Genomic DNA, 27161 nt, shown 5'->3' with positions numbered 1-27161 from the left:
AGCAAGGACTCTGTAGTCAGGGGCCTGGGTTCAAATCCCAGCTCCGCTACTTACATAGTGGTGTGATCTTGAATATGAAAATAAAATGTATTATTAAAATTAGGCCAGGTGCGGTGGCTCACACCTGTAATCCCAGCACTTTGGGAGGCCAAGGCAGGTGGATCACCTGAGGTCAGGAGTTCAAGATCAGCCTGGCCCACATGGTGAAACCCCATCTCTACTAAAAATACAAAAATTAGCTGGGTGTGGTGGCATGCGCCTGTAGTCCCAGCCACTCAGGAGGTTGAGGCAGGAGAATCACTTGAACCCCAGAGGTGGAAGCTGCAGTGAGCCGAGATCATGCCACTGCACTCCAGCCTGGGTGACAGAGTGAGACTCCATCTCAAAATAAATAAATAAAATGAAATTTAAAAAATAAAATTAATTTCACCTGCTTCTGTTTACTTTTTTTTTTTTTTTTTTGAGACAGGATCTCACTCTGTCACTCAGGCTGGAGTGCAGTGGTGCAGTCTCAGCTCACTGCAGCCTCAATCTCCCAGGCTCAGGTGATCCTCCTGCTTCAGCCTCCTGAGTAGCTGGGACTACAGGCATATGCCACCATGCTGGGCTAATTTTTAAATTATTAGTAAAGATGGGGTCTCCCTATGTTGCCAAGGCTATTCTCAAACTCCTGGCCTTGGCCTCCCAAAGTGTTGGGATTACAGGTGTGAGTTACCATGCCCAGTATTCTGTTTACCTTTTTAATGTGGTTGCAGCCTGGGTGGCAGAGCAAGGCTCTGTCTCAAAGAAAAAAAAAAAAATCCAAATGACATATGTGGCTGGCATCATGCTTTTATTGGACAACGTTGGGTTAGATAGTGGTAATACTAGGGAGGGCCAGGCACAGTGGCTCACGCCTGTAATCCCAGTACTTTGGGAGACTGAGGTGGGTGGATCACTTGCGCTCAGGAGTTCAAGACTAGCCCGGCCAACATAGTGAAACCCCATCTCTACTAAAAATACAAAAATTAGCCAGGTGTGGTGGCGGGTGCTTGTAATCCCTACTTGGAAGGTTGAGACAGGAGAATCACTTGAACCCGGGAGGCTAAGATTGCAGTGAGCTGAGGTTGTGCCACCGCACTCCAGTCTGGGCAACAGAATGAGACTGTCTCAAAAAAAGAAGAAGAAGAAGAAAAAGATAGTGGTAAGTACTGCAGAGAAAATAAAGCAGTGATGGGAGTTTGCAATTTTGAAAAGGACGATCGAAGAAGGCCTGGCTGAACACACAAGTTAATAGGATAATTACAAATGGTTTTAAGTGCTCTGGTGCAAAAGTACAGGACACCAGGAGAGAAAATTGGCATGGGGGGCACCTGAGCTCATGTAGGGGCTCAGGAAAGAGGGTCTCCAGAAGTGATGTCTGAGCTGAGACTGGAAGGATGAGCGGGCATGACTCAGGAGAAAGGAGAGGAGGGAAGAGAAGAGAGCATTCTGGGAAGGAGGAACTGCCTGTGCAAAGGCCCTGAGATTTGGAGGGTAAGTGAGAAGGGGAGGGAGGCAGGAGCTTCACAGGGCCTGGTGAGCCACACCAACGCCCTTGGCTTTTCTCCTGAGGATACTGGGGAGCTTCAGAAGGGCTCTGAGAAGGGTAGAGACATGAGGCATAAGTTGATTTGTAGGCCTGGCATGGTGGTTCACATCTGCAATCCCAGCACTTTGGGAGGCTGAGGCAGGAGGGTCACTTGAGCCCAAGAGTTTGAGACCAGCCTGGGCAACACAGGGAGACCCCATCCCTATTTTTAAAAAATTATAGGCTGGGTACCAGGGCTCACACCTGTAATCCCAGCATTTTGGGAAGCCGAGGCGGGTGGGTCGCTTGAACTCAGGAGTTAAAGACCAGCCTGGGCAACATGATGAAACTCCATCTCTACAAAAAATACAAAAAAAATTAGGCATGATAGTGCGTGCCTATAGTCCCAGCTACTTGGGAGGCTCAGGTGGGTTAGGGCTGCAGTGAGCCCTGTTTGTGCCACGGCACTCCAGCCTGCATGACAAAGCAAGACTTTATCTCAAAAAAAATTTATATACATATGTATATGTTGATTTGTATTTCAGAACATTCCTCCAGATCTAGAAAAACCCCTAAGGCTTTAGAAAACTGGTGCATGTCCTATAAGATAACCTTCAAAGAAAAGGTGTAATTCTTTTTTCTTTTCTTTCTTTCTTTTTTTTTTTTTTTTTTTGAGATGGATTCTCACTCTGTCGCCCAGGCTGGAGTGCAGTGGTCTGATCTCCACTCATTGCAACCTCCGCCTCCCGGGTTCAAGTGATTCTCCTGCCTCAGCCTCCCAAGTAGCTCAGATTACAGGCACACGCCACCACATCTGGCTAATTTTTGTATTTTTAGGAAAGACGGGGTTTCACCATGTTGGTCAGCCTGGTCTTGAACTCCTGACCTCAAGTCATCTGCCCACCTCAGCCTCCCAAAGTGCTGGGATTATAGGCTTGAGCCACTGCGCACGACCGAAAAGCTATAATTCTAACTCTGCCTCATAATGTTGTCATGGATACCTCTGCATTTCTAAATGGTGAAAAGCTTCTATGACACATGATGGAAAAAAAAAACCCCATCGTGATTTTCCCACTGCACATCTATTAGAATGACTAAAAGTAACACCAAACCCAAACACCCAGACAATGCGAAATGCTGGCACAGATGTGGAGCAACTGGAACCCCCATACGTTGCTGATGGGAATGCAAAATGATACAGCCACTTTGGAAAAGAGTTTGGCTGTTTCTTTTTTTCTTTTTTTGGAAATGGTGTCTCCTTCTGTCGCCCAGGCTGGAGTGCAGTGGCGTGATCTCAGCTCACCGCAACCTCTGCCTCCCAGGTTCAAGTGATTCTCCTGCCTCAGCCTCCTGAGTAGCTGGCACTACAGGCATGCACCACCACACCAAGCTAATTTTTGTATTTTTAGTAGAGATGGAGTTTCACCATGTTGACCAGGCTGGTCCGGAACTCCTGACCTCAGGTGATCCACCCACCTTGGACTCCCAAAGTGCTGGGATTACAGGCATGAGCCACCGCACCCTGTCCTGGCTGTTTCTTTCTTTCTTTTTTTTAATTTTTTGAGACAGAATCTCACTCTGTCACCCAGGCTAGAGTGCAGCGGTGTGATCTCAGCTCACTGCAACCTCCGCCTCCTGGGTTCAAGTGATTGTCATGTCTCGGCCTCCCAAGCAGCTGGGGTTACAAGCATGTGCTACCACACCTGGCTAATTTTTGTATTTTCAGTGGAGACAGTGTTTCACAATGTTGGCCAGGCTGGTCTCAAACTCCTGGCCTCAACTGATCTGCCCTCCTCGGCCTCCCAAAGTGCTGGGATTACAGGCGTGAGCCACTGTGCCCAGCCATGGCAGTTTCTTAGATTAAATACACACTTACTATATAACCCATCCATTCCAATCCTAGCTGTTTACCCAAGAGAAATGAAAACATGTGATCTCATAAAATCTTGTATGAGAATGTTTACAGTAGCTGTTTTTTTGTAATCACCCAAACTTGGAAACAGCCCAGCATCTTCCAACTGGTGAATGGATAAAAAAACTGTGCTCCATTCATACCATGAATACTATTCACTATTTACAAAGGAACTACTGATATAAACCACAACATGGGCTGGGTGCGGTGGCTCACGCCTGTAATCCCAGCACTTTGGGAGGCTGAGGCAGGAGGATCACCTGAGGTCAGGAGTTCGAGACCAGCCTGGCCAACCTGGTGAAACTCCTTCTCTATTAAAAATATAAAAATTAGCTGGGCGTGTTGGTGCGCGCCTCTAATCCCAGCCACTCGGGAGGCTGAGGCAGGAGAATCACTTGAACCTGGGAGGCGGAGGCTGTAGTGAGCCAAGATTGCACCAGTGCACTCCTGGGCAACAGAATGAGACTCTGTCTCTAAAAACAAAATAAAACAAAAAAATCAAGAAAGAAAAACCACAACATGGAGGAATTTTAAATATATCAAGCTAAGTAAGAGCCAGGCCCAAAAGGCTACACACTGTACGATTCCCTGTATGTGACCCTCTGGAAAAAGCAAAACTCTGGGGTCTGAGGACAGTGGTTGCCAGGGACATGGGGGTGTGGGAGGGGTTTACTACAAGAGAATATTTTTGTGTAAAAATTCGTGGTAATGGCCGGGTGTGGTGGCTCATGCCTATAATCCCAGCACTTTGGGAGACTGAGGCAGGTGGATCACCTGAGGTCAGGAGTTCGAGACCAGCCTGGCCAACGTGGTGAAATCCCGACTCTACTAAAAATACAAAAATTAGCTGGGCTTGGTGTAATCCCAGCTGTAATCCCAACTACTCAGGAGGCTGAAGCAGAAGAATTGCTTGAACCCGGGAGGCGGAAGTTGAAGTGAGCCGAGATCGTGCCAGTGCACTCCAGCCTGAGTGATAAGGGCAAAACTCTGTCTCAAAAAAAAAAAATAAATAAAAATAAAAATAAATAAATCGTGGTAATTGTGTAACCACACTAATTGGTCAATAGCTGGATTGTGATAGTGGTCACACAATTGCATGCATGTGTCAAAATTCACAGAACTGTGTACCATAAAGAGAATTTACTGCATGAAAACCATATATATTTTTGTGGTTTTTTTTTTTTTTTTTTGGTTTGTTTTCAGGTTTTCTGTTTTTCTTTTTTTTGAGATTGAGTCTTAACCACTTTGCCCAGGCTGGTCTTCACCTCGGAGGCTCTAGTCATCCTCCTTCCTTGGCTTCCCAAAGTGCTGGGATTACAGGCATGAGCCACTGTGCCCAGCCATGGCAGTTTCTTAGATTAAATACACACTTACTATATAACCCATCCATTCCAATCCTAGCTGTTTACCCAAGAGAAATGAAAACATGTGATCTCATAAAATCTTGTATGAGAATGTTTACAGTAGCTGTTTTTTGTAATCACCCAAACTTGGAAACAGCCCAATGTCTTCTAACTGGTGAATGGATAAAAAAAAAAAACTGTGCTCTATTCATACCATGGAATACTATTCACTATTTACAAAGGAACTACTGATATATACCACAACATGGGCCGGGTGCAGTGGCTCATGCCTGTAATCCCAACACTTTGGGAGGCTGAGGAGGGTGGATCACCTGAGGTCAGGAGTTCGAGACCAGACCGGCCAACCTGGTGAAACTCCTTCTCTATTAAAAATATAAAAATTAGCTGGGCATGTTGTTGCGTGTAATCCCAGCTACTCGGGATGCTGAAGCAGGAGAATCGCTTGAATCTGGGAGGCAGAGGTTGAAGTGAGCCAAGATTGTGCCAGTGCAATCCAGCCTGAGTGACAAGGGCAAAACTCTGTCTCAAAAAAAAAAAAAAAATCGTGGTAATTGTGTAACCACTATTATAATCACACTAATTGGTCAATAGCTGGATTGTGTAGTGGTTACACAACTGCATACATCTGTCAAAAATTCACAGAACTGTGCACCATAAAGAGAATTTACCGTATGCAAACATATATCTTTTTGTGTGTGTGGTTTTTTTTTGGTTTCTTTTCAGGTTTGTTTGTTTGTTTGTTTTTTCTTTTTGAGAATGGGTCCTAACCACTTTGCCCAGGCTGGTCTTGAACCTCGAGGTTCTAGCAATCCTCCTCCCTTGGCCTCCCAAAGTTCTGGGATTACAGGCGTGAGCCACATCAAAATTTAAAAAGCAAAAAAGACCCCATGATTCTGTTACACTTCTTATTTTAACTTGAATATAGAGTCCTTTTGTTTGTTTGTTTGTTTGAGACAGAGTCTTGCTCTGTTGCCGAGGCCAGAGTGCACTGATGCAATCTCGGCTCACTGCAGCCTCCACCACCTGGGTTCTAATGATTCTCGTGCCTCAGCCTCCCGAGTAGTTGGGATTATAGGCATGTGTCGCCACACCCGGCTCATTTTTGGTATTTTTGGTAGAGACAGCATTTTGTCATGTTGCCCAGGCTGGTTTCAAACTCCTGAGCTCAGGCAATCTGCCCACCTCAGCCTCCCAAAGTGCTAGGATTACAGGCATGAACCACCATGCCAGGTCAAATAAAGAGCCCTTTCTAATTTGAATTAACAGTCCACTTAAGCAGAGGTTCACACACACACACACACACACACACACACACGCACACACAAAATTAACAGTCTACACACCCATACACGTAACTGTGTCCATGCAGACACACACACCGGCATTTACATGGTGACACACATTCCTCATATGTGTACACGTGCACACTCCCTCACATACACTTATGCATGATACACATGCATGCTCATATGCACACACACACACACATACACCTGTCCACACATGCAGATCAGGCCCACACACAGCCACCCCAGCCCCTCCTCCTGCTTACCTGATTAAAAAATGGACACAGACGATACTCTCCGACTGGGGGCCCCGTCCCCCTGACACCACTGTGGCCTGGGTCTGGGTCCACAGGTAGCCACCACTCCGGGCCAGGAAGCGATACTGCCCTGTTACTGCCTGGCCCTTGCTCAGCACTGAGGAGGGGGATCGGGAGGGGTCAGGGCCACCAAGGGGGCAAATGGGGAGAGAAAGATCTGGGGACTGGGTATGAGGGGGCAAGGAAGGAGACAGTTCCTTGGGGCTTGGGGAGCAGGGAGCTGGTGTTGAGGTGGGGAGGCAGTGCATCCTGGGGTATGGGGAGCTGGGGGGTCCTGGTGTCAGCTGGGGGCCATGTGGCAGCTGGCTTCACACCTGGGGAAATGGGATACATACAGGTGTGGATGCTCTTGCTGACCGCATCGGAGTCCAGTGCGTGGATGTACTCGTAGGCGGAACAGCCGATCAGGTCATCGGGACTATAGCCAGCCACTTCTGCGATCCTGGGGGTGGGGCGGAGTGGGGTCTGGTCAGGATGCTACTGGATGAGAGAGAGGGTAGGTAGAGGGAAGTAGCAGCAGAGGACACAGGAACAAAGCCAGCAAGATGTCGAGAAGGATTGTAACCGAGAGAAAAGGAGTAAGAAATAGAACAAGAGGAGTGTGGTGGGTTGAATAATGACCCCCAAAGATGTCCACATCCTAATTCCCGGAATCTGTAGATATGGTCTCTTACGTGGCTAAAGGGACTTTACAGATATGATGACATTAGAAGTTTTTTGTTTGTTTTGTTGTTTGTTTTTTGAGGCAGGCTCTCGCTCCGTCACGCACACTAGAGTGCAGTGGTTCAATCATGGCTCACCACAGACTTGACCTCCCAGGCTCAAGCAATCCTCCTGACTCAGCCTCCTGAGTAGTTGGGACTACAGGTGTGTGCCCTGCCTGGCTACTTTTTGCATTTTTTTTGTAGAGATGGGGGTCTCACTATGTTGCCCAGTCTGGTCTTGAACTCCCAGGCTCAATCTTCCTGCTTTAGCCTCCCGAAGTGCTGAGATTACAGGTGTTAGCCACCTCGCCCGGCCTGCCTAACGTTAGTCTTGAGATGGGGAGATGGATGCAGGTGGGCCCAGCTCTAGGAGCTGGAAAAGGCAGGGAAACAGATTCTTTCCTGGAGCCTCCAGAAGGAACACAGCCTTAATTTGGCCTGTAAAACTCATTTCTAATTTCTTTTTCTTTCTTTAAGATGAGGTCTCACTATGCTGTCCAGGCTGATCTGGAACTCCTGGCCTCAAGCCATTCTCCTGCCTTGGCCTCCCAAAGTGCTAGGTTTATAGGCGTGAGCCACAATGCCTGGCCTCATTTCAAATTTCTGACCTCCAGAACGGTAAGACAGTGAGTTTGTGTTGTTTGGAGCCACTGAGTTTGTGGTAATATATTACAGCAGCAATAGGGAACTAATACAAGGGAAGAGAAGGGGTGGAGAGGGGAAGAAGAGCTAAGAAAAGACAGAAAAAGAGACAGCATGCATGACATAGGAGAGAGGAAGATAGGGGAAGAAAAAAACACAAAAAGAAAGAGAAGAATGAAAATAAATAAAAAGTAATGAGGATGATAGGCCGGGTGCGGTGGCTCACGCCTGTAATCCCAGCACTTTGGGAGGCCGAGGCGGGCCGATCACCTGAGGTCAGGAGTTCAAGACTAGACTGACCAACATGGTAAAACCCCATCTCTACTAAAAATACAAAAAGTAGCCAGGCATGGTGGCAGGCCCCTGTGATCCCAGCTACTCGGGAGGCTGAGGCAGGAGAATCACTTGAACCCGGGAGGTGGACGTTGCAGTGGGCCAAGATCCTGCCACTGCACTCCAGCCTGGGTGACAGAGCAAGACTCCACCTCAACAACAACAACAAAAAGTAATGATGACAATAATGATTTAAAAATTAGATACTTGTGCTTTGCACCGGGAAACTCACTGAGCTGCTCAGAACGACCGTACAAGGCAGGTTCTGTTATGATTCCACAGGATAGGTGAGGAAATTGTGGCACAGAGAGGTGAAGTCATTTGGCTAAGGATACACAGCCAAGACTGACACTCAAGCAGGCTGAATCCAGAGTCACCGTTCCTAAGCATGACACCAGGGCGAGGGATAAGACAGAAGAAGGAAGAGAAGGACAGAAGGAAGAGAGGGGGAGAGAAAAAGAGATGAAAGGAAGGATAGAGGGTGAACAAATAATAAGTTTATTTTATTTATTATTATTATTTTTTTAGAGACAGTGTCTCATTCTGTTGCCCAGGCTGGAGTGCAATGGTGCAATCATGGCTAACTGCAGCCTCAACCTTCTGGGCTCAATTATTCCTCCCACTTTAGCCTCCTGCGTAGCTGGGACTAAAGACATATGCCACCCGCCTGACAAATTTTTTTTTTTTTTTTTCGAGACGGAGTCTTGTTCTGTCGCCTAGGCTGGAGTGCAATGGTGCAATCTCAGCTCACTGCAACCTCCGCCTCCCGGGCTCAAGCAATTCTCCAGTCTCAGCCTCTCGAGTAGCTGGGATTATAGGCATGCGCCACCACACCCAGCTAATTTTTGTATTTTTAGTAGAGTTGGGGTTTCACCATGTTGGCCAGGCTGGTCTTGAACTCCTGACCTCAGGTGATCCACCCACCTTGGCCTCCCAAAGTGCTGGGATTACAGGTATGAGCCACTGCACCCGGCCCCACTTGGCTACATTTTTTGTAGAGATGGGGTCTCCCTATGTTGTCCAAGCTGGTCTTGAACTCCTGGTCTCAATCAATCCTCCCGCATCGGCCTCCCTAAGTGCTGGTACTGCAGGTGTGAGCCACTGTGCCTGGCCTATCAACAATTTATTGAATGCTTCCTGTGTGCTGGGCACCATATTAACTGCTTGACACAAATTGACTCATTTAAGAAAAGGGACAAAGAGAGACAGACACTAAGAGAAAGACTCAGAGACAGAAAGAGAATGAAAGATAAAAGGAGGCCAGGTGTGGTGGCTCACACCTGTAATCCCAACACTTTGGGAGGCCGAAGTGGGAGGATGGCTTGAGCCCAGGAGTTTGAGAGCAGTCTGGGCAAATGGCAAGGCAGCGTTTTTACAAAAAAAGAAAAGATATAAAAGGCACGTAGAAAATTCAGAGACAGGCAAGCACACAAAGAGAGAGAGAGATGGATGAAGTGAGAGAGAGAGAGAGAAGGAGAGAGAGAAATGCGGGGGTGTGGAGGTGGGGAGGGAAACAGCACTTGAACTTGGGCAGACGGAAGAGGGGGCCCCTGCCCACCTGTCGTCACAGTAGGTGAACTTCATGTCCAGGCTGTGGCGGCTGAGGAAGGCCCCTCGGCCCAGCGGGGGCTCCAGGCTGCCTGGGTGGGGGATGGCTTCGCAGATGAGCACCAGGCACTGCAGCGGGGGCTCTGAGTCAGGGCTCCCAGCTGGAGAAGTCTGTGCAGGGGGCTTGTAGGCCCTCATATGTCCAGAGCAGTTCAGCACCTGGGGGTCGAGATGAGGGGACAAGGCAGTGGCGCCTCTGGGCCTGAGACCACCCATGGGGTTGGAAGATGCGTCCTCAGGGCCCATCAGGGAGCTGAGATTCCAAACCCATGAAGACTCCAGGTTCAAAGGGACTGAGGATCCCCAGCCCCAGGCCCATAGGAACCCATCCTAAGAGAGCTTACAGGAGCCCCAGGTCCCAACTCCACAGACACCCATGCTCCTCGATGCCCTGAGACCTGCTAGACCTGACCTGAGTGAGCCCCGCAGGGTCCCCAGCCCAGGAGATGCCTGGACTCCAGCACCCTTCAAGATCTTTCGGGGCTCACACCCAGCCCCAGCATCCCCGCCCTCCTCTGGCCCGGCCCCACGCACCTTCCAGGTGGCCGCCTTGAGGTTGAGGGCGCGCCCGCGGCTGGTGAGCGTACTCTTCATGCGCAAGGAGAAGCACCGCTCCGTGGGGGCCTCCACCTTCCTCCTGGACAGGGCTGGGGAGGCCCGGGGGCAGGGGGGAGGTCACAGGCAGCTACACACAGGCCCAGTGCTCTCCGGCACCCTGGCTGCTCAGGCCTCCCCAGCTCCATCCTAACAATTGGGACCTGGAACCAGAGAGGGTCCCCCAGGGGTAGTATGTGTCCCCTCGGACCCCCCAGGGCAGGGCTGTGTCCCCTCAGACCCCCCCAGGGCAGGGTCTTTGTCCCCACAGACCCCAGGGCAGGGCCATCTCTCCTCTTCCTACTTGTCTTAGTCTGGTGTTCCACAGGAGGTGGGGATATGCTGAGGGAGGGGTGGAGCCTCAGCTTCCTCTGTATGGTGGGGACAGAGGCCTCCAGGGAACTCACTCTGCTGGGGGGTCAGGGCGTCCTGAAGCTCCTCTTGGTCACAGGGGTGGATGAAATCAAAGATGCTGTGTCCGATGAGCTCCAGCTGCCAGGGATGAGAGGGGTGGGGGTCTACCAGGGCTTCTGATCCATCTCCTCCATCCCATCCTCATTCCCCTGCTCCAATTCATGAGCCTGGATGATTTCACCAGTCTCCCCATTCATTTATCCATCCATTTGTCCATCCATCCATCCATCCACCCACTGAGCAAGCATTTATTCAGCACATACCAAGTGCCAGGCCCTCATCTATCTATCTATCTATCTGTCTGTCTGTCTGTCTGTCTGTCTGTCTACCTATCTATCTGTCTATCTATCTATTTTTTGAGACAGGTCTTGCTCTGTTGCCCAGGCTGGAATGCAGCGGGGCAGTGGCGCGATCATGACTTCCTGCAGCCTCAACCTCCTGGGCTCAAGCGATCTGATCCTCCCACCTCAGCCTCCTCAGTAGCTGGGACTACAGTCACACACCACCACACCTGGCTATTTTTTCTTTTCTTTTTTTTTTTTTTTGAGATGGAGTCTCGCTCTGTTGCCCAGGCTGGAGTGCAATGGTGCGATCTCAGCTCAATGCAACCTCCACCTCCCTGGTTCAAGTGATTCTCCCACCTCAGCCTCCCGAGTAGCTGGGACTACAGGTGTGTGCCACCACGCCCGGCTAATTTTTGCATTTTTATTAGAGACGGGATTTCACCATGTTGGCCAGGTTGGTCTCGAACTCCTGACCTCAAGTGATCTGCCTACCTTGGCCTGCCAAAGTGCTGGGATTATAGGTGTGAGCCACCGCATCCAGCTTTTGGCTAATTTTTACAAATTCTTTTGTAGAGATGGGGGTCTCACCATGTTGCCCAGGCTGGTCTCAAACTCCTGAGCTCAAGTGATCCTCCCACCTTGGCCTCCCAAAGTACTGGAATTATAGGTGGGAGCTACTGCACCTGGCTCTTCTAAATGGTATGGACACGGTGACCGCACACACAAATCCCTGCCTTGAAGAGCTTACTGGCCAGTGGGGTGAGACAGACAGTGAATGAAAGAACAAATAACAACAATATAACAAGTAACATGAAGAAAACAAAAGCAGTACAAGGTAACGCAATGATGGGAGGCTGCTTTAGACAGAGTGGTCTAGACAGTTTCTTTGAAGAGGTGACATTTAAAAAAACTGCTGAACAAAGCAAGTGAGGTGGCCTTATGGCCCCCTGGAGTAAGAGTATTCTAGAAAGAGGGAATAGTAAGCGCAAGGCCCCGAGATGAGACTCCATTCAAATCACACTTTTCTAGCAGGCAGAAAACCCAACTCTTCATTTCAATTTAGGAAATGAGCCTGGTGCTGGGAGGAGGGGACACAGATGAAGGTGGACCCTATTGGCTCACCATGTGAATGGTGCTGGTGCTGGTGAATAGGGAAAGAGGGAGATCTCGCTCCTCTGACAACATCTCTTGTAGCTGGAGTCGAATCCTGGCTGTGCCACTTCCTAGCTTTGGGACCTCGGGACATTCATCTCTCTGGGTCCAAAAAGCTCACTCACACTAACAGAGAAATTGGTACCAGGAGTGGGGTAACGAGGCAGAGAAAAGGAACAGATACCGACTATGGAGCCCATTTATGTGAGATAGAAAAAAGAATGGGAACTTTCTTGTAGGCCTTGCTGTAAGGATGAATTAAAGTTAGTTCTACTTTCTATGCTTGCTTAGGCCACATGTATGCTAAAAATTGGAATAATACAGAGAAGATTAGCATGGCCTCTGCACAAGGATGATATGCAAATGCATGAAGCCTTCCATGTTAATTAAAAAAGTAAGTTCTACTTTCTAAATGTCTCTTGTTCCTATCTTTCCATCCCCATGGTCCCTGCCCCTATTCCTCTTCTCCCACCTGAGATTGGCATCTACCCATTGCTGATCTTTCAACCTCTGATCTCACTCCCTCCAAATCTACCTCCATGCCGTACCTAGAGGATCTTTCAAAAATGTAAATCTGATTCTACCTTTCTGGCACAACCTCTCCACTGCTTAAAATCCTTCTATAGCTCCCCAGGGCCCTGGAGATAAAGATAATTTGGCCTTAAATTTGGCCACAGTCTACCCTGATGACCTCTCTAGCTTTTTGTCTCTCAGCTTCTCCTATTGCACTCTGCACCTAGGAGGATAAACTTTTTATTTTATTTTTTTGTTTGTTTGTTTGTGACTGGGTCTTGCTCTGTCACCCAGGCTGGAGTGTACTGGTGCAATCTTGGCTCACTGCAACTTCCACCTCCCAGGCTCACGTGATCTTCCCACCCCAGCCTCCCAAGTAGCTGGGACCACAGGCATGTGCCACCACATCTGGCGAATTTTTTGTATTTTTGGTGGGGACGGGATTTTGCCATGTTGCCCAGGTGAAACACTGAACTCCTGAACTCAAGCTATCCTCCCATCTTGGCCTCTCAAAGTGCTGGGATTACAGGTGTGAGCCACTGCACGTGGCCAACTTTATTTCCCCAAATTATTCTGTTTTTTTTCTCCTCACCTCTTGGCCTTTGCCTCCTCTGTTCCCTCTGCCATGTACATTCCTGATCTTCACTCATCCCATCCATTCTCCATACCCTTTGACCGGCTAAGTTCTTCAGATTTCAGCTCAGATGTCTTCTCCTCCAGGAAGCCCTCCATTCCCACTCAGGCTGGGTCAGGTACACCCCACCCCTGTGCTCTCACAGCCCCCTAGACTGTCCCATCCCAGCCCTGACCATTCTGGGTCTTCCTGTCTAGTGACATACCTATATCCCCTTTGTATTGTGAGTCCCATAAAGGTAGGGCTATGGCTGTCCTGGTCACCACTGTATCCCCAGCATCACCAGTACAGGGCCAGGCACAGAGCAAGGAGCTCCTCTCACCTGACTGAGGCCCAGGTGTTTGCTGACATTCTCCGACAGGTAAGCCATGTCTCCCTCGGCGGTGAGCACCATGACGAAGCCCTCCAGGGCCTTCAGGTAGCAGGCATCCAGTGGTTCTCCCCCTGCTCCCACCTGGTTCCACTCCCCTGGTGCCCGGGGCAGGGGGATGGGGGCATCTCTAGTCAGTTATGGACTGAATTATGGACTGACCCTGGGCTAGCCTCCCTCTGCCTTTCCTCATTCAGAGAAACTTACATGCACCCCCAAGGAAGTGGGGGTACATCCTAGTGGCCTGGATTCCCAAGGAAGAAAGCAGGACCAAGAAGCACTGGAATTAGAAGCAGGGCCTCCCAGGGTGGCAGAATTCTAAGGAAGTAGGAGTCTCCCAAGGGAACAGAATTCTAAGGATGTGGGTGGGCCTCCTAGGAGGACAGAATTCTAAGTGGATGGAACTCCCCAGGGTCAAAATATGAAGGGGCCAGGGCCTAAGGGGAATTGTAATATAGAGCTGAGGGGGAAGCCTCGAAGGGGTTCAAAACTCATGGACGGCAGGACCTTCCAGAGGGACAGAACTCTAGAGAAGCAGGGACCCCCAGGGAACAGACCTCTAAGGGGGTAAAGCCTCCAAGAAAAGTAAAATTCTATGGGGCAGGGAAGTCAAATGGACAGAGCCTCCCAGAGAATAACGCTACTTCCCTCGCTTTCAGGGTCCTGGGATTCCACGGGGTTTATGTGTGAGTGTATGTGTGTGTGTGCACGCGCGCGTGCACGTGCGTGGCAAAGCCCGCTGCAGGATGCAATTCTAACTGGGTAGAAATTCAAGGAGATGCCTACTAAGAGAACAAGTGATGTAGAACTAGAGGGGTGGGGAAGGGACAAGGGACTCTCAGATACAGTAACGAAAAGTTGGGCGGCGCAGCCTCCCGGTGGATATATTATGAGAGACCAGGGCCTATCCATCCGGGAGAGTCTCCTAGAGGACCAAATCCTAAGCGTTGAAGGGTTAGGGGATTTTCTGAGTCCTAAGGAGGCGGGGCTTCCAAAGGGCGCGTTCCAGGGGCGGGGCCTCACAAGGGATAGACTTCGAAGGGGGCGGGACTCCCAGCAGGCCAGGAACTCAAAGGGGGCGGGGCCTTCCCGGGGAAGTAGATTCCAGGGGGGTGGGGCTCCGCCGAAAAGACGTCACCAGGGGGCGGGGCTTTGTCAGAATAAGGCTTCCCGGAGGAGGGGCCTCCCTGGGATGTAGTTTTTTTCCGTAGGCGGGGCCTGACCAAGACGGGAATTCCCGCGGGCGGGGCTCACCTGCGGCGCAGAGGCGGTGCATGCGCAGGTAGCTGATGGTGAGGCGCATGATAGAGGCCTTGTCCAGGTGGGCGCTGACGCCGCGGGCGAAGGGCAGCGTGTGAGCCAGCTGGTACAGCACCTCGGTCTCCTGGCTGCGCCGGCTGCGGGCCGCATCCCGGGACTTTTCCTTGCGCAGCTCGGTGGTCGACCTGAGGGCATGGGCAGCATTCACTGGTGGTGACTCGGGAAAGAGAAAAGGAGGACGGGACGAGCACGTGGGGAGCTGCCACGTGGGGCCGGGGCTCGTGGAGTGCTGGGCCGCGGCTGCGCAGGCCTCGATGTGTGGCCCTGTCGAGTTCGCGGCGCTCCCTGGGCCTGGAAGGGCTACACTGTGGAGCCCTTCCTAGCCCTGATTTTACCTGTGGTCTTGCCAGTCCATGGTGCCTCCGGCGCCTCGCTCCTCTCTGTGGCGTGCCTAGGGCCGCTCTGTCCCCTCCCTGACTTATCTGCAGTTTATTTCCCGGGCTAGGGACGCCTGGGGGACAGGGAGGGCCCCTGCTGGGAGGGGGCTGGCTGAGCTGGCCAGGGGCCAGAGGAGGGAGGGCCCACGAAGGAGAGGCCTACAGCCTCCCAGGCCCCCTGCCCTGCAGTTTCCCAGAATCTCCTCCTCTGCCCTTTTCCCTCAACTGAGCCGTCCTGTGAATCTTGGAACATAGATCTCAAAGTCTAACGACGAACCACCAACAGGGGCCCTAAGAGGGGCAGGTATCCGCCAGGGTGACACAGCAAAGCAACCTGTTCTGTTTACCACTCACCCTGCCCTATAATCCACTTCAAATACCTACATTTTGCATGTGGGGTTGGAAGAATAAGTGTCGTTTTGTCAGAAATACCTGCCACTTATCCAGCTTTTACTATTTTGTCACTCCCAGTGCCAAGTGCGAAACTTATATTAACCCGCCTAATGCTCAGGCAACCCAGAAGGAAGCTGATAACGTCCCATTGAACAGATGAGGACACCGAGGCTCAGAGAGGTGCAGTGCCTGCCCACAAATAGGGAAGCCTGCCTTTAAACAATGGTCTACCTAAATTCTCAAATTTTCTCTCTCTCTATGGGCCTGGGTTTATGTCCAGAATTTTAGCTCTTCTCCCTGTTTCTGCCACTGTCTTCAAATTCAAACTCCAGGTCTGTCTGAACCCAAAGTTTCTCTTTTCTTTTCTTTCTTTTCTTTTGAGACAGGCTGTCGCTCTGTTGCCCAGGCTGGAGTGCAATGGCATGAATATGGCTCACTGCAGCCTCAATATCCTAGGCTCAAGCCATCCTCCAGCCTCAGCCTCTTATGTAGCTGGGACCACAGGTGCGTATCAGCACGCCCAGCTAATTTTTGTATTTTTTGTAGAGACAGTGTGTCATTTTGTTGTCCAGGCTGGTCTTGAACTCCTGAACTCAAGTGATCCTCCCACCTTGGCCTCCCCAAATTCTGGGATTACAGGTGTGAGCCACCACGCCTGGCCTCTTTACTTTCATACAAAATTATAGCCGGAAGCGGCTATAATTTGGGAGGGTGAGACAGAGGATCACTTGAACCCAGGTTTGAGGTTACAGTGAGCCATGATTGTGCCCCTGCACTCCAGCCTGGGTGACACAGCAAGGCTCCGTCTCTAAAAAAAGACAAAAAGCAGTCCGGGCGCGGTGGCTCACGCCTGTAATCCCAGCACTTTGGGAGGCCGAGGCGGGCGGATCACGAGGTCAGGAGATCGAGACCATCCTGGCTAACATGGTGAAACCCCGTCTCTACTAAAAATACAAAAAATTAGCTGGGCGTGGTGGTGGGCGCCTTGTAGTCCTAGCTACTCGAAAGGCTGAGGCAGGAGAATCGCTTGAACCTGGGAGGTGGAGGTTGCAGTGAGCCAAGATCGCGCCACTGTACTCCAGCCTGGGCGACAGAGTGAGACTCCGTCTCAAAACAAACAAACAAAAAACAAAAAAAAGACAAAAAACAAATTAACAAAAATAGGCAAAATAAAAAATTATTATATGATGTATTACATCTACTATATTGTATATATAATCTAGTGTAGTATATGGTATATATAGTCTCATCTACATTTATATTGATAAATATTACTATTAGTAATAGGCAGCTGTCATTTGCTAAGCATTTATGTGCATGCCACTGTACTATATATTCTACATGTATTCATCCAATCCTCAGGGGACCCCTAGGAGGGAGCCATTTTATTTTTTATTTATTTTTTTAATTTTTAATTTTTTTTTTTTTGAGACGGAGTTTCGCTGTGTCAGCCAGGCTGGAGTATAATGGCACGATCTTGGCTCACTGCAACCTCCACCTGCCGGGTTCAATTCTCCTGCCTCAGCCTCCCGAGTAGCTGGGATTACAGATATCTGCCACCACGCCCGGCTAATTTTTGTATTTTTAGTAGAGACGGGGTTTCGCTATGTTGGCCAGGCTGCTCTCGAACTCTTGACCTCAAGTGATCTGCCCACCTCAGCCTCCCAAAGTGCTGGGATTACAGGCGTGAGCCACCATGCCCGGCGGAGGGGGGCATTTTAAACTTCCACTTTACAGTGGGGAAACAGCTTGTGAAAGGTGAAGTCCTTGCCCAAGACACCCCAAAGCCAACAACTGGCCGAGCTGAGATTTGAATCTGGGCGGTGAGTTTCCAGTCTTCAGGCTTTTTCTCATCCCCTCCTTGGGACCCATCCGAGGGAAGCAGAACCTCTAGGAGGGGACACTGTCCCTTCTTAAATTCAAGAGCAGAGGGTGCTTCTGGGGTGGCATCAACCCCAGCCTCAGGCAAGAGACCTGCGGCCCCACCCCCCAGGGCAAGGGGATATTTTCCTGTCTGGAGACAGAAGGAAAATAAAATCCTCAGTACAGCAGGGAGGGAGGCACAGAAGGGGGCAGTTTGGATGGAGGGTTGGAGCAGGGGAGATACGGCCCCTGTCCCCGTCCCCTCCCTCCTGGCTGGTGGGGGCAGGGGCCTCAGTCCTGCCTGCCTGAGAGGACATTCCGTCCTGTTCTGTTCCAGCCCTGTTTGTCTTCCTGCCCAGAGGGTGGGGGCGAGAGGGCCTCACGGAGCTGGGGGCCCGACAGAGGGAACAGGGAGTGGGAACTGGCAGGGAGGTGGGGCCAGCGCCCCACCTCCCAGGCAGCTGGGCTCTGTAATCCTCTGTGGCTGGGCTGCTTCTTCCATAGAAGGAGCCAGCTGGTGGCTGCGGAGGGACCCTCCTTCCAGCTCCCAGCCTGCCCTCTGGATGTTCTACTGGGAAGTGTGGGTCTTTCCCATTACACAGACTGGGAGCTAGTTCCTCTGGCTCAGGGTTCCAATCCTGACTCTACTACTTATAAACTCCACTACTTATAAGCTACTACTTACAAGCTCCACTACTTACAAGCTGTGTGACTGCTTATAAGCTGTGTGAACGTAATCTTGCTCTGTTGCCCAGGCTGGAGTGTAGTGGCTTGATCTTGGCTCACTGTCTCCTCTGCCTCCCAGTTTCAAGCGATTCTCCTGCCTCAGCTTCCTGAGTAGCTGGGATTACAGGCTCCTGCCACCACGCCTGGGTAATTTTTGTATTTTTAGTAGAGACAGGGTTTCACTATGTTGGCCAGGCTGGTCTCGAACTCCTGACCTCAGGTGATCTGTCTGCCTCGGACTCCCAAAATGTTGGGATTACAGGCATGAGCCACCGCGCCCGGCCAAGGTTAGACTTACTGTTCTCCCTCTGTGCGTATCAGAGATGGAAAGCATGGGCTTAGGAGCTTCTTGGGCTTTAGAGTAACCTGTGGATTACTCTACACGCCCCATAGTGTGGTGTGTGCATGCAATTACATACATGGTTTTTTACACAAGCATCTTAAAAGGAGGACTAAATAACAGTGATACTGTAATAATGATAGCATTGGTGTGTTGAACACTCACGGAGCTAGAGAACCCATTAAGTCCTTACTACTACCCTATTGAGCAGGAGAAGTGATCTCTCCTTTTAAAGAGGCAGAGACTGAGATCTGGAGCAATGGCATCCCCAGCCCAAGTAACCCAGCGCCCTCCATCGACTCTGAACTATGTTCAACCACTTCTCAGTGAATCCGACCATGTTCCTGCAATGACTTTCCCCATTTTCCGGATGAGGAAGCAGGCCCAAAGAGGTGATGAAACTTGCCTGAAGCCACACAGCTTTTAGTAGCAGAGCCAGGATTCAAGCCAGGTCTGTCTACTCTGACTTGAGCTCAGTTTGTGGCACACCTATTGGGTGTCCCGCCCCCCACCGTCTCCTTCCTCACTACTGGCTCCTCATCTTGATCTGGGGTGGTGGAAAGGGAGTGTGATACCCAGTTTTCTTTTTTTTCTTTTTTTTTTTTTTTGCGACAAGGTCCGGCTCTGTTGTCCAGGCTAGAGTGCAGTGGCCTGATCTTGGCTCACTACAACCTCTGCCTCTCAGGCTCAAGCCATCCTCCCACCTCAGCCTCCTGAGTAGCTGGGACTACAGACACTCACCACCATGCCTGGCTAATTTGCGTATTTCTAGTATAGATGAGATTTTGCCATGTTGCCCAGGCTGGTCTTGAACTCAGGCAATCCGCCCACCTCAGCTTCCCAAAGTGCTGAAATAACAGGCCTGAGCCACCGCACCCGGCCTGCCCGTATTTCCAGGATCTGAAAGTGAGGCTCAGAGCAGCAGTCACTGACACAATTCCACACCACCAGGAAGTGGGTGAGATGGGATTTGAACCCTGTCTTTGGGGCCTGTGCTCTTGGCAGGTGTGCCCCCCAACCAAGAGGCCCTTGCCCTGCCCCTCTTTTGCCTAGCAGCCTCGGTCCCTTCCCCTGTCACACCCCTGCTGCCTCCAGATCGCCCCAGCTGGCCCCATGCCCAGCCCTGGTCCAGCCCCCTGGCACTCTGCCCAGCTTGGGACGTGCAGCTGGAACTCTGCCACCCTTCCTCCGTGTTCCAGCCAAGAACAGGGGGTGGGGCCAGGGCCTGGCGGGCTCAGGGTGAGGCCTGAGAATGGGGGTTGGGGCCCAGTGCCCCCCTCCAACCAGGAAGGAGAGAAGTTCACCTCTTCCCTGCCCTGAAGAATTGCCACCCATGAGGAAGGCATAATAAAAGCAGGGAGTCCCTGCCCACATTCAGGGCTACTTCTGGGCTTTTCTATTCTGACACCCAGCTGGGTATTTGGGCGGGGGGGGGGGGGGTCTTACGAAAAGCACAGAGGATTTGGTGGGTGGGGGCTTAGGTTGTAGCTGGGCAAGGATGCCTCTTGGCATTGCAGAGAGGCGTCCTGAGAGACCAGAGGCAGGGTTTGGGTTTGCAAAGGGACTTGGCATGGGGGTCTGGGGGAGTCTCTCTGCCCCCCGACTCTGCCTGTTCTCAAGGACATGGTAATCTGGTAGGGTGCTGGTCCCCAAAATCCTATCTTCTCCGGGAATACTACCTCACTGGGCACTCTGGGCTGCAAGCCGTACCCACCAGGGACTTCCCAAGAGCATCCTTGGCCACAGTGGGATGGCAGCCAGCCCCAGCTAAAGGAAGGGAAGGGGGAAAGGGGGTGTGGGGGGCCCACTCACCATCGCCCAGGCCCCCGTTGGCTGAAGGGCCATCCAGGGGGTGCAGGAGGGGATGCGGCGCAGCCAGGACCCGGGTGCGAGTTACGAGTGGGTGCGCACGGCGGTGAGATGACTCCACAGGAAAGGGCCGGCCTTGGGTGGGGAGGGGGGGGCACCCCAGCTCAGCCAAGAGGGGCCCCCACCCAGCCAGGAGGGGGCGCTGAGAGGGGCGGGACGACAGCTGGCCCAAAAGGGGTGGGATAGAGTTCCCTGTTAGGCCCAGAGCCAGGGCCTGGAATAGAGTGGGGGACCGGGGAGAGGATGGGGGCGGTTAGAAACATGGGGTGTGCACGGATCCAATCAGGCCTGAGAAGCCAGGGAGGAGGGAAGGGGGTGAGGCTTACTGGGTGCCTCACATTGGACAGGGGAAGCTGAGGACCTAGAACATTTTCCAGGGTCCCATGAGAACATGGCCAGATAAGACCCCCCCGGCAGCGGCCCCAGGGCACAGGTTCCCCTGTGTTCCAGCAGAGCTGCACCTGCTGGGCAAGTGAACCCAGAAACCCACCCTCTGCCCGGGATGACCCCATCTGAGTACTGCGGCAGGGGGCGCTCCCATCACAGCCTGCAGGCTCACAGCACCCCGCCATGGAGTCTCCCCAAAATAAAGCTTGGATGAGGCTCCCCTGTCTCTCAGGATGGGGGTGCAGGGGTGAGATGAGGGGCTGGACTTTGGGAAGTGGGTCCAGCTTGTTTCCCTGTTATTTAAGGGGGTGACTCTGGCTTTTGAAAGGATACAAAAAGTCTCTTGGGAAGGGTCCCAGACGGCTTCTGAAAGGGGCTCCCCTCTGCCCATTTCTAGGGAAACCCAATGTTTAGGAGACTGTGTCAGGAAGCATACTATCAGAGGAGATCTCTCCTCTCTTGAACTCAGGAGTTGAATGCCATTCCAAGGGACTCCCTATATGTAGGAAGGCTCCATTTAGGGGTATCCCATATCACCTAGGATCCCAGGCACCTGGTGGCAGAGAACACCCTCAATTTGGGGGGTTCAGAGGCCAGAGGGATCAATATGTGGAGGGCGAATATCTCCCGCAGAAGCCTGGGGACTGCTCAAATGCAATCACCCCTAATTTATCAGGAATCCCAAGTTCCACCCCCAACCAGGAGGGTAAGTGAGCCTTGGGTAGCGAGAAATCGGGAACCCCGAAGCCGCTCTTGGCCAGAGGGGCGGGGCAGCCAGAGACGTAGGGAATCCCCCACCCCTGCAGTCCCTAAGGGTGGAGAGTGCGGTGGGGATGTGCCTCCAACTGCGCGCCCCGGGGCGTTCTTGGCTCGCACCCGCGAACCCCCCCCCACCAACAATCCAGCTCAGGGGTCTCCAGGAGGAGAGCCCCTCAATTCCCAGAACTCCTGCCCCCGAACTTCAGTACCTTGCGCGCTGCAGCCCCAGCGCCATGGCTCGCCAGTCGCCGCTCCGGAGCCCTCGGAGGCCCCTAGCCCCCTCCCCGGCCTTGCGAGCCCCCTCCCCAGCTCCTCCCCACACCGCTCGGTTGGCTGTGCCGCGCCAGGCCCGCGGCTCTGATTGGGCGAAGGTATGTCACTCCTGAAAAGGAGGCGGAACCAGAGGAAAAGACTTGGAAAGGCAAGGGCGGGGGATACCGTGTAATACACACCCCCCAACCACGCCCCTCGCCGCGGACTTCCTCGGCAGTGTAGCCCGCACCGTCGGCTGAACGCGCCTTCTCTAGTCCAGCCTCTGAAGTGCCAACGCCAGTACTCTTCTGAACCCACTCAGTTCACTCTGCTCTCTGGACCCCAGTCCCCAGCCTCTAACCCCCACCTCTTCTCACCTTTCCATTTCCTAACCCCAGTTGGGCCCCTCTGACCTCCAATCCCACCCCTTCCAAACCCCTAGCCCTGCCTCCTCTATCCCTTCTAAGGTATTCACAGAGTACCCCACATCCCCTCCCCACCCCCCAACTCCCAACCCCACCCCAGTTCCACAATCCCTGGCCCTCTGGCACCTACCCTTCTCTCTCACTCCCCAGCCCCTCCCTGCCACCCCAGTCCCATACCCCACCTCGCCCCCATTCCTCCAGTCTGCACCCTCTGCACCCCAGCTTACCTTCCCTACCCCCTCTACTCCACCCTAACCTCTTGGCCTCTCTGACTCCCTTTTCAGGTTCCCATTGATGAATAATTAAGCTTATGTCAAGTAAATATGTTTTAACTCAATCACACCTAATTTAAAAAAGAGCCGAGAAATATTTTTTTTTAAACTAGTCGACTATGAAGGGAGAAGTACAAAGTTACCAAGCAAGGGTGAAAGCATTACAGTTGGATAAGGAACAGAGTGTGTGTGTGTGTGTGTGTGTGTGTGTGTGTGTGTGTGTGTGTGTGTGTGTTGGACCACTCTTCTGGATTTGGTTGGCAGGGAAGAGGATACTACAGCAGAAGTGGCCTTGTTGAACCTTGAACTTGCCAGGCAAGTTGCTCACCTTAGGGCCTTTGCACTTGCTGTTCCCACAGCTTAGAACACTCTTCCTCCAGGAATCCACACGGCTCCCCGGCTCACGCCAGTTCCCCACTCTGTTTTCTTTTGGGAAACCACTTCTCTGTCCTCTTCATCTATATAATTTGAATAGGGCTTGGCCACTGCTCTGCCTTCACCAGCTCCAGGGATGGACATAGGATCCAAACCTGGCTAATCAGTTGAGTCTGCTTCCCTGGCCACAGTGATTGGTTCAGGGAAGTCATGTTACCTAATTTAGCCCAATGAGAATCAACCGTGAGACATTTGCTGAAACCATTAGGAAAGAGGATTTTCTACGTCTGCTGGAATTGCTGGGCAGATGGAGCAGATGGGGCTCACACTGCCACAAAGAGAGGAGAGGCTTTATGAGATGAGGTTCAGTGCAAAAGAGATTGTGCAGAAATGAACGATTGTGAAAGGCAGTTTTGACACCAGCACTTGAGTGCCTGGATCCAGCCATACCTGAACTCCAGTTTAATTCTTGGATTTTCAAATGAAACCCACAATGGGCTTTTTTTTTTTTCTGTTGCTTTTGTCAAATATTGCTTCACTCACTATTGCCTTATTTGCTTTGTGCTTAGATTCGTTTGAATGGATTTTAGATAGTTGCACCCAAAAGAATCTTGATAGAGAAATCAGCTTTCAACCCTCAGTGTGGAGGCAGGTGGGATGTTAGAAAAGGAGCAGTCTGAATTATAAAGGGGGGCCGGCCATGGTGGCTCACGCCTGTAATCCCAGCACTTTGGGAGGCTGAGGCGGGCAGATCACCTGAGGTCAGGAGTTCAAGACCAGCCTGGCCAACATGGTGAAACCCCATCTCTACTAAAAATACAAAAATTAGCCGGGCGTGGTGGCACACCCTTGTAATCCCAGCTACTCGGGAGGCTGAGGCAGGAGAATCACTTGAACCCAGGAGGCAGAGGTTGCAGTGAGCCAAGATCATGCCATTGCACTCCAGCCTGAGTGACAGAGTAAGACTCTGTCTCTAAATAAATAAATAAATAGTAGAAGGGGCTGCAGAGGAAGCATTGTTCTTAGAGCTTCTTAGGGTTTAGGTAAGGACATGGGGTATAAGAAATGTTCAAGGGAGAAACTGAGGAAGGGGAGTGGTTGTTAACAAGGCAACGAGAGTTCCAGTGGGTGTGTTGGAAGAGTTTGGAGGGGGCAGTAGTTGGATGATAGATTCAGTGGAAGAACTCATTGATTTTGGTATGAGGGAGTCATAGCAGAGAGCCAATCGGAGGGATTTACAGTGCCCAGGAAAAGCTGGCACTATTTCAACAAACATTAAAATAGAACTAACACTTTACATATAGAGATGCAACAGGTGTCTCTCTATGATGTAGGTTAGCGTTAAACTTCGCTCAGAGGTTCCCAGCAGCTAAGGCAATAAGGGAAATGTGTCCGTTAAAATGATTTCCAATTTTTGCTAAAGGATATGTTCTTGTTTGTCTGAAGAGACAAGTTTTGTACCTGGAACTGAAGTTAAGTGGGAATTTAAGACCTTTTAATATTAAATTGTAGAGTGGTCTGAGCTGCCAGGAACTGTGGGAGCTTAGTGGAAGCACCTTACCCACCCTGTCGGGGCTGTCAGAAAGGTTTATTGTGGAAGGGGCATTTGGATGCAGACTTAAGAAGGAATAACAGTGAGGCAAGCAGAGAGAGGGTTGGGGACAGCCGAGTGCAGTGGCTCTCACCTGTAATCTCAATGACTCAGGAGGCTGTAGGGGGAGGATCATTTGAGGCCAGGAGTTTGAGACCAGCCTGGGCAACATAGCAAGATCCCATCTCTTAATTTTTATTTTATTTATGTATGTATTTATTTATTTTTTGAGACTGAGTGTTGCTCTTGTCGCCTAGGCTGGAGTTCATTGGTGCGATTTGGTTCACTGCAACCTCTGCCTCCCAGGTTCAAGCAATTCTCCTGCCTTGGCCTCCTTAGTAGCTGGGATTACAGGCATCCGACACCACGCCTGGCTAATTTTTGTATTTTTAGTAGAGACGGGGTTTCACCATGTTGGCCAGAATGGTCTCAAAATCCAGGCCTCAGGTGATCCGCCCATCTCAACCTCCCAAAGAGCTGGGATTAGAGGCATGAGCCACTGCACCCGGCCTCTATCTCTTAATTTTTTTTTTAACTTTGACAAGCATGGTGATGTGCACCTATAGTCCCAGTTACTTGGGAGGCTGAGATGGGAGGATTGCTTGAGCCCAGGAGCTGGAGGCTGCAATGAGCTATGATTGTGCCACTGCACTCCAGTCTGGGCAACAGAGTGAGACCTCATCTGTAAAATAAATAAATACATGAATCAGAGGGCTGGGGGAAAAGTATTGTAGGCAAAGGGAAGATAATACAACAGTTTGGAAGCAAAAGAGAGCTTGGCACATTGAGGGAACTGACAGGTAGACTGTGGTTGCAGCCTGGAGTATAAAGAGAGGAGATGGGAAGTGATGGTGGAGGGGTGTGTCGGGGTGAGATCAAACCAAGTCTGAAAGCCATTAAAGAATCTTGGGCATTCCCCAGGGAGCACTGGGGAGCCATGGCTGAGTTTTGAGCAGGACAGAACACAACATGTGCCTGATAAGGATTCCTCTGGGAGCTGGGTGTGGTAGTTCACACTTGTAATCCCAGGTTTGGGAGGCCAAGGCAGGAGGATTGCTTGAGGCCAGGAGTTTGAGACAAGCCTGAGCAACGTAGTGAGAGCCCATCTCTTTAAAAAATTTTAAAATTAGCTGGGCATGGTGGCATGCACCTGTAGTCTCAGCTACTCAGGAGGTTCAGAGAAGAGGATTGATTGAATCCAGGAAGTTGAGGCTGCAGTGAGCTATGATCCTGCCATTTACTCCAGCCTGGGTGACAGAGACCCTGTATTAAAAAACAAAACAAAACGAAATGAAACAAAACAAAATCCTCTGGAAGGTGGATGACAGGGAGTGAGATTAGAGATCAGAGAGCAAGAAGGAGGCTGGGCTGGAGTGGAGACATGGGTGTAAAGAAGAGGTGCCTGGGCCAGGGAAGGGGCCATGGAGATGAAGGAAAAGGGATGGATTGAAGAGATATTGAGGTTCATCATTAGTAGAATGGATAAGCAAATTGTGGTATGCCCATGCAGTGAATACTATCAGCAAGAAAAAAAAATGAAGTATTGATACACATATATCATGGATGACTCTCAAAAACCTTATGATGAACGAAAGAAGCTAGACACAGTAAAGAATGTATTATGCAATTTCATTTAAATGAAGTTCCAGAACAAGTAAGGCTCATGTATAGTGGAAAAAACATCAGGGGAGTGCTTCTTTATCTTGACAGAAGTTTGCATTATACGGGTATATGAATTTGTCAAAACTCAGTGAATGGCACACTTCAGATTTGCACATCTTGTATGTAAACTTTACTTCAAAATAGAAAATAAAGAATGGTAAACAAATACCGATAGACACTCTGAAGGACTTAGGGGGCAGTGTACTGGTGTCTGCAACTTTCACTGAACTGCATCAAAACTAAGCTGGAGGGATGGATGGATGGATGGATGGATGGATGAATGGATGGAGTAATGGATGGATGGATGGAGGGATGAATGGAGGGATGGATGGAGGGATGGATAAATGGATGGATGGATGGTTGGGTGGATGGATGGTGTGATGGATGGATGGGTGGTGTAATGGATGGAAGGAGAGATGAATGGATGGAGTAATGGATGGATGGATGGAGTAATGGGTGGATGGAAGAAGGATGGAGGGATGGAGGGATGGATGGAGGGATGGATAAATGTATAGAAATATAATTAAGCAAATACAGTAAAATGTTTAGAGTGGAGTCTAGGTGATTGGGGTAAGGGTGTTCATTGTAAAATCCTTCAACTTTTCTGCATGCCTGAAATTGCTCATAATAAAATGTTGGAAGAAACAAGAAATGTTTAGGAGGCAAGAGGGACATGGTTTGGAGAGTGATTGATTAGTTGGTTGATCATCTGGTTGTGGAGATAAGATTTTTTTTTTTAAGTATCTTCTGCCTTTGGCAAATGGAAGCCTTCATGCTTTTAGGGTGAGCTGGGCTCTTTTCCTGTTACCCTCCTCTTTCCTTTCCCTTGGATCTATTCTTCCAACAATATATGCACCCATTAATCCATTCATTC

General features: G+C 50.7%; 1 protein-coding gene and 1 non-coding gene across 10 annotated transcripts in view; one reads left to right on the top strand and one right to left on the bottom strand.

Annotated features, from left to right (window-relative positions):
- Window positions 1–21991, bottom strand: part of HIF3A (hypoxia inducible factor 3 subunit alpha) — a 46924-nt gene extending 24933 nt beyond the window's left edge. For 2 of the 9 annotated variants that reach the window (XM_004061014.4, XM_063701471.1), the window contains exons 1-8: window positions 21920–21991; window positions 14931–15121; window positions 13629–13774; window positions 10717–10801; window positions 10250–10362; window positions 9666–9874; window positions 6764–6870; window positions 6378–6525 (exon numbers count right to left, since the gene is read on the bottom strand). In XM_004061014.4, the coding sequence (XP_004061062.3) occupies window positions 6378–6525; window positions 6764–6870; window positions 9666–9874; window positions 10250–10362; window positions 10717–10801; window positions 13629–13774; window positions 14931–15121; window positions 21920–21945 (1025 nt within the window). In that variant the 5' untranslated portion in view covers window positions 21946–21991. The other 7 variants (XM_063701472.1, XM_004061015.5, XM_055369802.2 and 4 more) reach the window with 7 other exon arrangements.
- LOC115931672 (U6 spliceosomal RNA) lies at window positions 12441–12546 on the top strand. Its single transcript, XR_004068120.1, has one exon. It is a non-coding gene; the product is annotated as a U6 spliceosomal RNA (small nuclear RNA).
- Window positions 21992–27161: the final 5170 nt, after the last annotated feature.

Source organism: Gorilla gorilla, chromosome 20, assembly GCF_029281585.2.
Source record: "Gorilla gorilla gorilla isolate KB3781 chromosome 20, NHGRI_mGorGor1-v2.1_pri, whole genome shotgun sequence".
NCBI classification, from domain to species: domain Eukaryota; kingdom Metazoa; phylum Chordata; class Mammalia; order Primates; family Hominidae; genus Gorilla; species Gorilla gorilla.
Note: the sequence above shows the minus strand (reverse complement) of the source record. Positions and strands in the feature narration are given on the sequence as shown.